This window comes from Rhynchophorus ferrugineus, unplaced genomic scaffold (genome assembly GCF_030347505.1).
Source record: "Rhynchophorus ferrugineus isolate W39M unplaced genomic scaffold, kcgeb_rfMv2 rfM10, whole genome shotgun sequence".
NCBI lineage: Eukaryota > Metazoa > Arthropoda > Insecta > Coleoptera > Curculionidae > Rhynchophorus > Rhynchophorus ferrugineus.
The window spans coordinates 8,052,313-8,068,802 of record NW_027472589.1 but is presented as its reverse complement, the minus strand read 5'-3'; the positions used below and the strand labels follow the sequence as shown (position 1 = coordinate 8,068,802).

General features: G+C 33.5%; 1 protein-coding gene across 1 annotated transcript; it reads left to right on the top strand.

The window, feature by feature from the left end:
- Positions 1 to 530: 530 nt before the first annotated feature.
- Positions 531 to 3,177, top strand: LOC143203727 (longitudinals lacking protein, isoforms J/P/Q/S/Z-like). The gene is made up of 3 exons (XM_076415987.1): positions 531 to 616; positions 1,401 to 1,684; positions 3,040 to 3,177. The coding sequence occupies exon 2, from the start codon at positions 1,403 to 1,405 to the stop codon at positions 1,613 to 1,615; it is 213 nt and encodes a 70-aa protein (XP_076272102.1). The 5' UTR covers positions 531 to 616; positions 1,401 to 1,402; the 3' UTR covers positions 1,616 to 1,684; positions 3,040 to 3,177.
- The last annotated feature ends 13,313 nt before the right edge of the window (positions 3,178 to 16,490 follow it).

Sequence of the window (16,490 nt, the reverse complement as noted above, 5' to 3'; positions counted from 1 at the left end):
TAATCTAAACAGACATGCACATACTGTTCATTTTTATAACTCCATTAAATGAATTTCTACCTAATTTTGTATTAATATTTCAATATTGAATAGTGATATCCTATCAGCTTTACTAGTTAATTTTAAATATTATTTTTAATTATTTTGCCCAATTTATTGTTTTATTTTCAGTTTTTTATGGTAAAGTTACAGTGATCAGTCAATGAGTCGAAGATGCTTGAAATTTTATTTAATAAATATTCCATCTTTAACCAGATTGTGGATTAATATTTTGATATACCCTATATTATTTTTTTCCAAATTCTTTTTTTTATTTCTAGTTTTCTGGGTGTAAATATTACATTAACCACTTAATCAACCAAGAAAGCTGACGATTCTAATTGTATTTAATAAAAATTCTCTGCGTGACTTATTGAGTAGTTGTTTTTATTGTTGTAACTAATTTTTTTATCAGCTTTTCCTAGATATTTCCTAAGATCTTAATTGTTTGATATTATAATTGGTAACATACTTTATAAACACCAATAATTATTGTCGTATTATTTAACTACACGTTATTAATTGCAAACTACATAATTATATTTCATTCATTTTTTGTAGCTGTTTCTTAAATTGAGTAAGTATAGAAGCATTTATTCAATGGTTTGTGTTTTTCTGGTTTGATTGTTATCTGTATATATCACATGATGTTTAAGATAGTATTATTGTCTAGGAATTTGGAAACATTGAATCTTTTTTTATATTTTCAAAACTAGAATCTCGAAATTACTTTTCGAGACTAGTCAAGATTTGCTATGAGCTATCTTTTATACATTCTTCTAGAGTATGTAAAACTAGAACTAAGATTTGTACAATTTTTTTTAAAACTCCTCCAATTACACCTCCTTTTGTAACAATAGCTTTGAAATCATCCATATCTTCTTCATTCATTGAGTTACTAATAATTTTTATCATATTTAAGACTATTATTGTTATTACATTCACTATTCTAATTTTATATAGATTATATCAGACTTGTATAATGTGTCGTACTCTTACTCTCATATACATCCAAAATTTCTGACATTGCATTGAAATGATTTTTGTGTTTCCTTCTTTCGTTATACTTCTATCAATTGTTTCTAAAAATGCCTTCAATGCCATTCAGTTGATCCGAAATATTTGTTAAAACTGCCAAGTTGTTAGTCATTTTTTTATGATGATTTTTATCATGAATAGATCTTGCCCAGTATTATTAATAATCTTGACCTTAATTTTCATTATTTTATTATGTATCAGCAACTTTATTTTGAACACTGATTCAGTTTTTTTTCAGTCACTATGCACGACAAATCTTTAATAGTTAACATGAACTCTTTTTGTTAATGTACGAAAAGTATCCTAATGGCATCCTCTTTCAGATATGTACGCATGTCCGAGATGCGGCAAGACGTACACCAAACAGAACTCGTACTACTATCACGTCAAGAAGTTCTGCGGAATACCCCCGTCGTTCTTTTGTCCCATACCGGCATGTCAGTTTAAGAGTCACCTCAAATGTAACTTGAAGAAGCACGTGATCAATGTTCACACCAACTTCGACAGGACCGGAGAACGATTAGGTTATAAATTGTGAAGATATGGTCCGTTTATATACTAGCCTAGTTAATCAGTGGTTTATAGTGCATGATTAAATATTAATATAGTGAGTATGTTTCTTCTTTATGAATTATTCGATGTTCAATCAATGTTTGAGTCATCAAGTTCATCAAAAGTATTCGTATATCACGTAGCTTTAAACTCTTGTATATCTCATAGCGTGTGTTTTAATATTACACATGTTATTCAATTATATTTTGATTGATGAATAAAAACGACATTCCCATAATCTATTTTAGATATCATTATGGTTCCCTGATCATTCATAATGAGCTACCGCTAGGTCGTAATATATATTCTACGTGTGTAATTCTATAATTTTATATGATGTAGTGTGTCAATAAAATTTAACTGTGAAATATTAATTACTATTATTAATTAATATCTTCGTATTTAAACGGTTATTCGTAAAATAACCTTTTTTTCTATAAATAATATAAAGTGGACCATGTGTTGGTTTATTTTAGGGTTTATTCTAGTTTGTAAATTTGAAAAAAATCGAGTTAAATATGAAAGCTTAATCCTTAAGTTTCTATGAGTTTTCGCTATAGATTATTCTATGCTACCAAAATAAAACTATAACAAAGCTCATGTTATTTAAAAACAAATTTCTAAAAATTATCACTTTTTCAAACGGCTGTAATTTGTAAAATGTAGCAGTTCCGCAACTCGATATTTAATGGAGAATAAGCCATAGCTTCTGAGAGAGTGACTGAATGGTATGGGTTTTGAAATGGTAACGTTCTTGGTCTATATTTTATTGCAAATGATCCAACCGTAGTAACAACACAAGTATTTTATTACAATCTTTATACTTCTTTGGTTACAATAATAATTATACCTGCCCTTTAGTAACAGTTAAATATTTTGTTTGGTTACGTTTTTGGTTATAGAAGAGATAACTTACAAAGATACATCTAGTTATTCAATAAATATAGTTCCAAAAATAAGGTACTAAATTGATTTGATAGAAAGGCGTACCAGTAATACCACCAACCATAAAAGATGGTCCACCGTATATTATTTAAGAAAAGTTGTTGTTGTATATTTAAAACCGATAATTTTTAATAATTTTTAGTTGCTTAAGACTAAACTGTAGTTAGCGAGCGAATTAAGAGAGTATAATACTAGACTAGAAACTAAATATGAATCTCTGTTGTTGGGTTATAACATTTACTCATATCTGAAGATTTTTTTAGTCTTATCTTACATTTTTTTAGGATATATAACGATATATGCACGTAGTAGATCATTTATACTAAAATTCTACCTGTTACTTCAAATTATACAGCTTCCGAATTACTTCTATTTTAGGTAGAATAACAGCTGACCAGACCTTGCACATTATTCAGTTTTAGCGTGCTGTTTAATATAAAAATGATGCATTTTTTACGATTTTAGATCTGTATAAATGCCCGCGATGTGGAAAAGGTTACACTAAACAGAACTCGTTCTATTACCATGTGAAGAAGTTTTGCGGGATTCCTCCATCTTACTTCTGTCCAATTCCCACGTGCCCATTCCGAAGTCATCTGAAATGCAATCTAAAGAAGCATATAATGAACGTACATAGAACATTTTGAGATCCAGAGGACGCCTTGGAACACCGTGGTGAAAAAGGACTCACCGCGAGGCAGAATGAGAAAGGGTCCGAATTAGATCCCTTTTCGAATGCCAACGCTGGAATTATGAGATTAATACAGACATTATTTTGTTATAGTGTCACGAGCTTATTATTTTTCTCACGTGGTGTTTTTACGATGCACCTTTACTATATATAAAGTGTACAAAGATAGTTAGAGGTTTTTTGCAAATTCAAGGCTTAACTCGTATAAACTGTAGAATTCTATTTTACTCAAAATAACATGTAGTAAAGCGAGTGAAGTGGAGGACATGTAATTGAGGGCATATGTCTTTGAAACATGTTGCTTAGCATTGTGGTGACGAAATATCAGTTTATCATGTCTTCTGCGATATTGACGGCTTTGCATTTCAATGTTTGTTAACCGATTTCGATAAAGGAGAAGGTTCTATGTTCGGCTGTAGATTTTTTTTAATGTATGTTCTCGGATTTCTCCGTCAATTGTGGGCCGATTTTTAAAATGTTTTCTTATTCGAAAGAGTTCTTATTCGAAAGAGTGCACTTCCGAGGGGGTTCCATTGAAACCAAATCAGGATCTGATGCTTAATGGGGGGGAATCGAGGGAAATTAAATTGAGTAAATATCTAACACTAAAAAGAGATATATATTTTATTTGTAACAAAAAAAATTAACCGATTTCAGATAACAATTAAGCAACTCACTAAAAAGTATAAAACAATCAAACTTACCGAGCCAAGCCGAGTCCAAACAATACAGAAATAATAACTTAATTTTGTTACATATACACAAAATTAAATTAAATAATGTTTTTGATTATTTTTATTTAGTTACTACAACGACTATTATGTACAGATTTTATTTTAAAACGTTTTTTTGTGTTAAAAATCTAAGTTTGATTATTTTTTAATTTTTGGTGAGTTCCTTATTTATTTTTTGAAGTTGGTTCAGTTTTTTTGTTAAAAATATTTTATCTCTCAGTTGTTCGCAACTCAGTCAAGACCATACAGTTTAGTGATTGGACCGCAAGAGTTCGTAGATGGCCTAATTTCTTTATTTTTATATAACGTCTAGGGTTTTGACGCTTTTATGACCGCTTTTACAATATTAAAATGAGTACGTATTTTCATTAAAAATATGTTGTTTCCATCTCGGCGGGAGACACAATTATTTTCGGAGGTAAATGATGACGCTATTAGGAGACCTTTTGCAAAAACCTCAAAACCTATTGTACACCTTATAGTTATTTTCCATTTCTATCAAAATTTTATTTAATTTGTCGAGTATGGAATCGAAACGAAAGGAGGCGAAAACTCACTTTTTTATGGTAGTTTTACCAGGAAGATGATATAACCTAACAAAGTTGACATTTTTTGGGGGTTTTTCTTTGGGAGAAAGAAATGATTGATGAATAAATTGATGTAAATACACATAATTAGTTAAGAGAACAACCAATCAAATGAACACATATAGATCTATATAATTACATAATACATTAAATGTGCTAATTGTCATTATGAAATAATTATATAATAAAGAATAATCCATGGTACTAAATAATATATTTAATTCGCTTATATCCTCGGTCTAACACGATATTTCTTGATACAATATGTATTACAACAAATTTTGTGTGTAATGGTAAGAATATATACAATGTTCGTGTTTGTCTTTAGTGATTATCAGGTACACTTGAAGTCGTAGGTGTGTTTTCTGTTGTTTTCTTTTGTGAAGATACTGATGAAATTAGAGAAGACCTGTAGATCCATACCATACTGAATATTAGCTTATATATAGATTCCTGTTTATGTTTTAGAGTACGCCTATGTATGTCCGAACTGCGGTAGGGGTTATAACGTGAAAAATTCCTATTATTATCACGTGACCAAGTTTTGCGGCATCAAACCGTCCCATTTCTGTCCAGTACCTAGATGCCACTTTAAGAGCCACTTAAAAAGCAGTTTAAAAAGACATATTAACTGTGTCCACAAATCTAAGTATCCGTTATAAGTAGTGTCGATGATAAATATATGTTTCTAAACTGATGATGAGTTCTGTTTGTTCAAGATTATTTCCACTTTAACGCAGTTCTTAGCATGTGTAGGAAGGAAGAAACTGTTTTAGTCTTTAAACCAGTATAACGTCTACACTCGGTTATGACATTTTTAGATTTCGTAATATTTATTCTATATATGAGACTTTTTCGCTTGCTTTTCACTGACCACTTTTGGGTTTGTGTGTTCAGGAAAAAAGTTCAAAAAGAAAGAAAAAATGGTTGCGCAAGGATTCGACTTTACTATGAACATAGCGTTTTAAACTTATCTCTTATAGGATAGACAAATGCAAAAGTTGGAAGTGAATAGCAAGTACGGTTCACAAGAGCTCTTACATTGGCTCAAAAATTCGTTGAATTATATAAAACAATTTACGAATGTTCATTCTTTTAGTTTAATGATATATGACAAATGAGAAAATATTTTACCTTCTTTTCTACAAAATTTAATATAGTTAGTGTCACTTCGTCCAGGTAAGGTTTTCGTTAAGCTCACATTTATATCTACAGGTGATATAAGAATTTTTTGGAGGTTGTTGAAGTAGTATAGTGTTCTCAATGCCGGATGTCAAAGTTTTTCCTACAGACCTTGCTGAACATATAACAAACAATTTTCTATAGGTCTCCTTCCTATAGGTCAAATGAGCAGCAACAAGCATAGATATTTTTGCACTTTTCGGCATCAACAACCCAAGTTTTTTCCTTAGCTATTATTATTAATTTAGCGATACTTTTATATATAGTGATGCTTTCATTTTTTTAGGCAAATTCGAATGTCATCAGTGTGGTCGGAAATACGCCAAATACAACACGCTTTATTGCCATCTAAGACGATATTGTAACCGGCAACCAGACTTTATATGTCATCATGAGCACTGTAGCTTCAAAACGTTTACTGCTTATGATTTACATCGTCATATGGTCAGAAAGCATAAGGAATAATGACGGTGCAATGGTGAATTATTAAGTTTGAAAACTATATTTTTTATAACTCATTTTTAATAAAATATTCTACATGTTATTACTTATTTAATTCTTTTGTCTTTCTGTTGGCACTATGTTAAGTTCTAAAATATATACCACATAAATTGTTATGGTATCAGGTTTTTAGCATAACATTTTTCCTTTCTTCTGTTCGAGTTTCGAGAGGAACTTTTATTTCACTCCTTGATTGGATTAAATCTAAGATTGTTGATTGTAAGTGGAGAAAACTGTACACTGAACGCTGAATTTTCCCCGAAGGAAAGCACTAAGTGATGAAGAACGAAGATCCGTTGATTCATGGATGGTTCTAACATACGTGGAATTTATCCAACGCAGAATCTGTATGCTGTATGAAAGACGAGGCAAAGTCGTACTACATCGGAGAGTTTTTCGGATAAATTACATTGAATCTATTTATTTCAGTAAAACCTTAAAATTACTAGAGAATCCTCTAAAATTGTCTCAGCATTAGTGTTGATCTATCCTCTCTCTGTATTTGAGGAAAAACTTCCAATCAGTACATATTTTGAAGAGTATAGTCTCTCCCAGAGATCTTCTGATCAGTCTTCTAAAAAAAGCTCCAGGCCCAGATAGCATAACAGTAAACCATCTGAAAAATCTTACTAACAAGCAACTAGAGCTTACCAACATCATAAACTCCACCATGACGTTAAATTATTTTTACCGAAGAATTGGAAACATGCACTCCTCGTTGTCATTCCAAAAAAGAAAGCCAAGTCCAATCCATCTGACTATAGGCCCATCAGCATGATTAGTTCACTCTCTGAACTTCCCAAAAAAGTGATACTACACTCTTTAAACGGCTTCACCGGAGCACACAACATAATCCCGAACGAATAATTCGATTTCCGTACCAAACACTCATGCCTTCATCTAGCTGCTCGCGTCGCAGCAACAATCCTCCAGGCATTAAGAGGTCAAAAACTGGAGCTATCTTTTTAGATCCAAAGCTTTTGACCAAGTTTAGCATGACGGTTTGATATTCAGAACTAAACAGCTTGGTCTACCGAATGACTTATTCTCCCTGATAGATTCATACTGGGACGGTAGCTCCACAAGGTGCTCCACTAGGTCCCTCCCTATTCAACCTATACGTGGCTGATACAATATACAATCCCGATGCTATTCGCGACAGGCTCCAAGCCCAACTGAACCAGGCTATTACATGGTACAATTTCTGGCCGCTGCAGATTAACCCGAGCAAAACTCAGGCTGTTCTGTTCCACCGCAAGAAGGAGTTCCGCGCCTACCGCCCCAAATCGATAAAGTTCCTATCCCCTGGCTCCAGAAGGTATCGTACCTCGGTCTCCAGTTCGACCGCAGGTTCCAATGGTCAGTCCAAATCCAGAACCCGAGGCGACATCAGCAAAAGATCATTTGGTTCTAGCTGGTCATTCTGAAACAAGAAAAATATAGTGTTGATTCTTCAGCAATAAGTTTAATCATTAATTTCAGCAAAAATTTTAATATATGTATATTCAACTTTTAGGCAAAAATGAATGTCATCAGTGTGGGCGAATGTTTACCAAATGGAACACAATGTATTGCCATTTAAACCAGATTTTATTTGCAAATATACAAACCGTAGCTATAAGACGTTCACGTTGTATAATTTATATCGTCATATGGCCATGAGGCACAAAATTACAACGACAAAATGATGGTGATATGCATTTGTTTTAGAATGCCTTATTTTATGGAATATATTTAATATATATTTATTTTTATTTATATGTAATAGTAGTCATGCCCTTTCTAGTGATATTTGTTATTACAGTAGTAATTTGTAAACGTAAAACATATCATCCGTAGTAAGTAAAAGCCAGTTAATAAATATACTGTCACACATGTTATTTGAAAATTATGACTATATAAATAAAATATTTTTTTAGATTATAGTGACCGTCACCAGTGTTTCAAGTGTATGAAGACCTATAAATTCAGAAACGGTTTGAATCAACACGTCAGATATGAGTGCGGTAAAAATCCGCAATTTTCCTGTCACTATTGCGATTATCGCAGTTTCTTCAGACAAAATTTAAGAGCTCACATCAGGAGGAAGCATAAGGATATCTCTTAAAAATGTTTGTGCAATTCGTTGCTTTGAGTGTATTGCGTGCGTTCATTTTGCTGTTCAGCTTTAATACGTATGTACGTTTATTTCCTGTGTAAAATGTACATTTATGTGTGTTGAAGAATAAACGCTCTAAATTGCAGTAACTGTTTCAAGCGTCTCCTTGATAATTAATTATTTTAAGGAAAACCGAAAAAATTAGTTATATTCATCAGCTTTTACATTTCATTATTACATCAACACGATTTTTCCCAAAGAAACTTGCAAATATCTTGTCGGTTGTTACATTTAGAGTTTATATGTCTTCTCAGTTCACCAATCATGAGTTGTTGACAAAGGATCAAGGATTTGTCTGTCTCTACGTAGGGATTTTATTTTTAGGTGAGGCTTTATTTTTATATACAAGAATTGTACAAATAATATATTTCAGAAGAACAGAATATGTGTGATAATACGTGATGAACCAGCTGAATATCACGATATTGTCGCCCAAATCCCAACAGAACCTCACCCAACCTTGACTGTATAAAGCAGACAGTCCGGACTCTTCTGGGTTTACTTGCTTTTTCCAGAGTGGCCGGCTAGAACCAAATGGTCTTTGCTGGTGTAGCTTCGAGTTCGGGATAGAGAGGTTTTGCGGGCGACTTTTGGTTTAACTATCGGGGTTTGTGACTGGGTAGGGGTTTGATCAGATTGTTTTCGTCTTCTAAGGTGCCAAGGGAGAACCTTACACTGAGCAAGTTCGTGAAGCCTTTCTCGAGGGGAATGTCTAATTCTATGTGTGTGAAACAGAATGGCCAGAGCTTTGCTCGGGTTAATCTGCAGCTGCTAGAATTTTTTTAAATTAGTATTTGTTTATTTAACCCGTCAGCCTCTTGGGCTATTTGAGACATTAAGTGCTATAAGGACATTAACAGCATATATACATTACATAATAAAATATTTAAATAATCATTTTCTTAATGGATGTTACAAATGCTGAAGCAGGTCTGCGGTCTTCAGGTAGCTAATCGGCAGGTTCAGTTGCTCAGGTTGGGCCAATTGCTCCAATGTTCTCGGTATTTTTAGTTGTCTCCTCAGATGGATGTTTCTGACAATCCAAAAGAATGTGCCTGACGGTAAGCTGAGTCTGGTATAGATCACACAGGGGTGGACTCCGTCACTTCAACAAATATTCATGTGTTAGTTTACAGTGCCCTATTCATAGTCGTGCGAGGATACTTGACTTATATCTACTGATGTTATTATAATTGATGGACTGATAAAAGGTTTTCTTGATTTCCCATAATTTGTTATTTTTTGTGGGGAGGTCCCAATCCAGTTGGGTTAACTGCCTATAGAGGTCCTTTATGTGAGTTTTGGCATCTGTTTTGCTAAATAGCTTGCCAGGTGGTCGGCTCTTTCATTACCGGATATTCCCCTATGAGAGGGGACCCAAAGATATGTGATTCTTTCTCCCCTATATTGTAACTTCTTCTGTAGCTCTCTAATGTATGTGACCAGAGGGTGGACTATCCTTACCGTTAGGCTCTCTAGAAGTGTAAGCGACACCCACAAAGTTTTCTCGTTTTGAACCATCTGTGTATCATCTGATAAGGTGATTCGGATAGTTCTCTTCAATTATCTGTCGAAAAAGCCTTTTTGTTGTAGAGGGACTGGTTGTTTCATTATGCAGTGGCGATTCTACTGTTCGCATCTGCGATCGTAATCATCATTCGATTGCATATCCTCTGGTGAAGGGCTTATGTGCCTTTTCTTGATATTGATCCAGTCTGTTTTCCGTGGGAAGGAGGTAGTGAACTGGTTCAATTCTGGATAGAACTTGAGTGAACTTGCATAATTTAGTAGCAGGAGCTTTCGCCGTGACTCAGGTGATGGAATCTCTGCCTCGCACTGTAAGCTTTCAACTGGACTGGTGCGGAATGCTGCCAATATGATTCAATTCTCATAGTGGCGTTTTGAACGGGATCCAGTTTGTGCACGTATGAAGCCGCCAGAATTTGTACCACGAAATCGCCTGGTTGAGTTGGACTTGGAGTCTGTCGTGGAAGGCATCGGGACTGTAACCGGTGGTGGAGAATCCCGTGTCATCTTCCTAAAATTCTGTGTCGGAATGTTGGGGAGTGGGACATCAGCCATGTGAAGGTTGAACAAGGCTAGAGCTACCGGAGCACCTTGAGGGACTCCTGCTGAGATTTGTTTTTGAGAGGAGACTGCATCGCCATTCTTTACTTCAAAGGATCTATCCTCATAATGTGAGTTGATCAGGGAAATTAGGTCATTCGGTAGACCTAGTTGGTTCACTTTAAAGACTAGACCTTTGCATCATAATTGGTTAAAAGTTTTGGATACATTTAGAAAGAAGGCTCTAGCATTGAGATCTCTTATAAGTTCTTGATGGATGGTTTGTGCGACGCGAGCAGCTTATTGGACGCTTGACTTTTTGGCATAGAAACGAAATTGTTCGTTCGAAATTATGTGGTGCGGATCAGTGTAATATCGCTTTTTTGGCAAGTTAGGAGAGCGAGCTAATCAGGTTGAATGGCCTATAGTCAGATGGATTTGACAAGCGTATATTTACAATTTTTGGTGAAATGCTTTAACCTCAGTTGCTTACTGGTGAGGTTTTTCATTTGAAAACTATCTAGTTTACTGTGATATCATCTGGGACTAGAGATTTTTTCGATAGACGAAGAATATAGAAGTTTAACTGAGAGTTGGAGGTGTCTAGGAGGGACCATGCTTTTTAGAAGATGGAAAATGTTTCCTCTTCAAACATGGTATAGTCTCAGTGATTCTTCTGGGGTTCTCCGCACATAAAGCCGCCCGTTTATAGGAGACAATGTAAACGATGATTTATGGGACCATACCAGATTTTTTCAATCAAGTGTTCAGGTTTTATGATCATTGCGCCAGTGAGCATTCCTGAATCAACGTTACCAACGTGCAGCAAGGTGTACTACATTGCATAGTGTTTATATTTTTATATATAGTTTTTAATACCACTATTCATTATTCATATGCATTAGTTAGTCCTGGTCCTTTTAATTGTCTGAAAACAGTCTGATGAAAATATGGACCTTTCCAATTCCTTGACCCATCAAGTTCACTAGATATGTTTAGTTTACATTTTATTTTGGAGATGGGGTTTGCGAATATTTTTCTTTATTTATACAAACCTTTTTTTAGATTATGGTTACCGCCATCAGTGCCTCAAATGTATGAAGACTTATAAATTCAGGAAAGGCTTGAATCAACACATGAAATATCAATGCGGGAAACAACGGCAATTTTCCTGCCACTACTGCGATTATTGCAGTTTCTTCCGACAGAACATTAAATCCCACATCAAAAGGAACCATAAAGATATTCCTGAGAATAATATTAATAATTTTTATCATACAATTTGTTAGTTATTTATGTTGAAGAATAAAAATTCAGAATCACAATACGAAAACTTCATCATCAGTACGAAAATCCGTAAGTTGATAACACGGTTTTGGACAATTTCGGCTTTTATAGTTACAATATTTTCGCTGTGATATCGACTGTTTTTTCAGGTTATATCTGCAATTCGTGCAACGCACCTTTCAGTGCCAGAAAAGGTCTGAGACAGCACCAGCGCGATTTCTGCGGGAAGCAACCGTCGGTAGTGTGTTTGGTAACCAACTGTGATCATCGAGCAAAAACGAAAGGAAATATGAAAAAACATCTTAAGATAAGACACAATATTACCGAAGATGTTTACAGATACTTTACGGTTGCATCTTAACGTAAAATAGCAGCAAATGTATTTAAACAATGTTCGCTCGCTTTTATTTTTTGTTTTTATTTTACTTGATAATAAATATGGTTTTACACTGCATGACTGTAATCAAAATTATGTTTTATCAATTTTAACTAGCCATTTTAGGTACTTTTTGATTTGTATTGTATTGAATATAATTATATCTATGAAAAAATATTCCATTTATTTCTATATATTCTTTAAAGAAATTCTTAGAAGTTTCTATAGATTGTTCTAAGATATAACAAAACGCAGATGGAGGCTCGGGATACTACTTAAACATGTAGCAGCCCCAGAAACTAATACTTATTAAAAATGTTAAGAGATGCTATATAACTTTACAGTTCTTATAATTAACATATGAGAAAACAATATGTAAGAGCTTATTTCGTATTCTTCTATCTGTGTTTGTAGCCTAAAATATAATCAATGGTAAAACCACATCAGAAGCAACAGATTTTAGTGATTGTAGAGAATTTATGGAGAATCACATGTTATATATTAGGCCTATAAATTAATATAATCTTAATGTTTTTTTTAAATTTAAAGCTTTAGTTCCATCTCAAAAAAATTAAGGAAGAAATAAGGAATGCAGTGCTGCTCTGGCAGATCACGATTCATATATCAAAACAAGTAGTAATCAGAAGGAGCAAAGTCCGGATAATACGGTGGGTGCGGGAAGCACTTCCCATATTAATGATTCCAAGTATGTTTTCGCCGGTTTTTGAACATGTCGAGCGTTGTCATGCTACAGAATAACAATTTGCTTTCTTCTCTAGCTCAAGTAGCTGGTGTTCATATAGAATTTATGAACATATTTACCTTATTTATTCGCAAATATCCGTTAGCACATTGGACGTTGGACATCACTATGAATATTCTTCCATATTTCGATTTCGGATTCATCTAAATTTCTTCTTAAAATTCATCAAAGGTTCTTCAGTTCTTAGAATATATGAAATATTTCAATGCCCTAAAAATAATAATTTTTCAATAAATACTGGGAGAAATAATATTGAATAAATAATGAACTATTGCTATGATGATTGGGATTGAATTTCTTCTGTTATTTCTTACAGAATGTAAGAGGGTCTCATGGATTAGTTAGTTTCCATCCTAGGTTTCCTATGAGTTGTGGTTATCTTGCGATTCTTGGAATGGAAAATTCGTTAATATTCACTTATCTTAAAAGAAAAATGGTCTACTGACTGGAGTTTCCGGTGTTTGTTTTTATTCTTGTATTCAGTAATTTTGTTTATTCTCAAAACCATCATCGTCTTCTTATGATATTATTTTATATGAAGGTATAAGTGTTTTAATTAGGCCTTGCTAAATACTTCTGTTAGTATGTATAACTCTTCTGCTTGTTTAAATCTCAACTCACTACTAATAAGTTAATGCTTGAAAATGTTCGCTACCGATGGTTGCAGTCTTCATTCTATTCCCTGGTTTCCTTGAATTTTAAATCTGGGGCTTCAGAGGAAGAAGAGAGCCTTCAGTTTGTAAATGCAGCTCTCATCCCTCTACATAAATCTACATGTTCTGTTTGTAAATGCGTTTAAACCAATTTCCAAAGCATTTATTCTATTCCGAATGAGGTATTTTCAAAACATGATTTTTCATGATTCATCACCTGTCACGATTTCATAAGCGTCTTTCAAAGCATCGCGATTGAATTGCTTAAGCATTTTTTTGCACCAATCAACACGAGCCTTTTTTGAGCGATTATCAAATTGTGTGGTATCCAACAACATAACTTTCGCATAGCTAAGTGTTCATGTAAAATCGCATATATGCTGGTTGAACAACTAATGCTTAGGGATAGCTTAGATTTTGGACGACCTTCACGAAACTCGTCGGACAGCGAACTACGACCACGATAGATTTCACTAAACCAGCGATACACGGTGTTTTTTGATGGAGCTTCATCGCTAAAAGTCAAATTAAGTTGATTGATGCACTCTTGTTGTAATAATCCACGTCGAAAATCGTAAAATCGAACGATTCAGTTCCATCTTTTGCCGAGACGAAACTTTCAACTAAACATAAAATAAACAAATAGCGTCGGTGCGACAAAATGTTGTGAGTACGCATGTCGTCAAAAATGTGAAACTTTACGATGGAACCGTCAGATCGACTCACATGACAATAGTATTGCCAATTCTCGAAATATAAATAGTGATATTGAGACAAGATCTAGTAACATAGTAATATGTATGCGAAAACGTCTTTTTTAGTTCGTGCGCCAGTCCAAAATCAGCAAAACTTTAACAAAGATTTGACTAAATTTTTCTAAAAAAACAGCAGAGCAATACAGTTAATTTTGAAGACATCTACTGAGGGTGTTTACGGTACTTAATCCTCCCGGAATACAAATGGGCGTTTACAATATCAGTTAAGTTTATCAACACTGGTAGGAGACTTGTAGTTCTATTCCTTGGTTGACCATCGCGACTTGGACGATTTTCCATTATCCTGGGAAATGTTAGGGCTTAAAATAGTAATTGGAAATTAACTGAAAAAAAGTTTCTTAAAAAAGAAAATAAATAAAATACACGAACGAGGATAGGAAAACATAGAGGATAGAAAAAAATATTCGTATGAAACGGTTTTATGCACTTCATAAAATAATAACAAAGAGTTCGTAAAATAGAATTGAAAATCAAGTTAAAAATGAGATGTTCTGGTGTATGTTATTATCGTTAGTTTAGCTATATTACTACTCAGAAGAAGCGTTCATATAGTTGATAGTAGCTACAGTACAAGATGATTTACCCTATACACAATTGATGATGGGTCTTTGATTTTCTTACGGTTTTAGATATTATTTAGATATTATTCCAAATTAATAGTAATATGGTTAATAAGTTCTGAAGTTTTGTTAAATTTACTGGGAAGTTTATTCTAATAATAGCCTTGCAAACTTATAATAATCTTAAATTATATTTTTGCTTAGTTTCTTTTACTTTACTTGGATTCATACATTGTCTATGCTTTAATATTGCTCAAAATTCGGGGCTGTAAATTTATTAAAGTCACATTGTTCAAACAAATATGTATCAGGTACTCTTACCTTAGTGAGGTACAGCTCATTAAACTATTTGAATGGATAAGAAATCAGATATTTGATGTTAGCCTTGTTTAACATGAGCCATGATTTGATTAACACTTTTTGAGAGCTATTGACACACAGATATTTATAGTCATCATGTACATTGTTGAGTACAACCTATTTCATGTCAGGTATGTATGAACACAGTGCCTTTATTTTAGGGGTCTATTTTTTAGTTGGTATTAATTTTAAATTAATTTTAACGTATTGGGAGATGAAGAGAAACCATTTTATTAGATTTTTTTCTTGTAGGTAAGAGATGCGGGACTTGCTATCGAACGTATAAAAACGCACAAGCTTTGAGGACTCACGTATATTACGGATGCCCTGAGGTATCCGAGAAACGATACTCATGCTCACAATGCCAGTACAAAGGTCGAAGAAAGGCCCATCTTTTAAGTCATCTCAGACGAATCCACCATCTCGAGTGGCTCTAGAATAATAATTTTTTTTTGCATGTTGTAATTTAGATCGCTATTGAAATACAGAAAATTGCTCTTAACCGTGTTAAGTTATTTTTTCCTGATTTCTTCACAAAAAAGTTCATGATTAGGACTCAAGTAATTGATAATGTGTATATATATATATATATATATATATATATATATATATATATATATATATGTATTCATGTGCTAATATATAAAGAAAATGCCATAATATATATAGAACCTTTGTTCAAATTCCTGGATGCCTTATTGTCTTAAATAGTAAAACCAACTAAGTTTTACTGTTTAGTATGTTTTACTTGCAGTTCTGGACGAAACGCCAGTTAACGTTTCGATTTTTTTTAGCTATAAGATACTGCGAGAGATGCCGGAAGCATTTTAAAACCAATAAATCGCTGAAAGCTCACTTGAAGTTTCAGTGTGGAAAACAACCATCCTTTTCCTGCAATTACTGCCACTACAAGACTCGATTTCCGTACAATGTCAAGTTGCATATATACAACAAGCATCGAGAAAAGTTCGAACAATACAAGAATTTCAAAATCAGCCACATGTTGACAGACGAAAACTGAACAAATGTTTTATAAACTGTGTTCATCAGTTGATACTGTTTTTTGAGTATATAATAATTAAACAATTGCTAATGTTAAATTGAGGTTTGAATTTCCTGTTGAAGATATAAAGAACGGTTTTTGTTGATTCAACAATAACATAGGTGTACTAAAAAATTATTAAAAACTATTTGATGGCTTTATAATGATTTACATTGGTC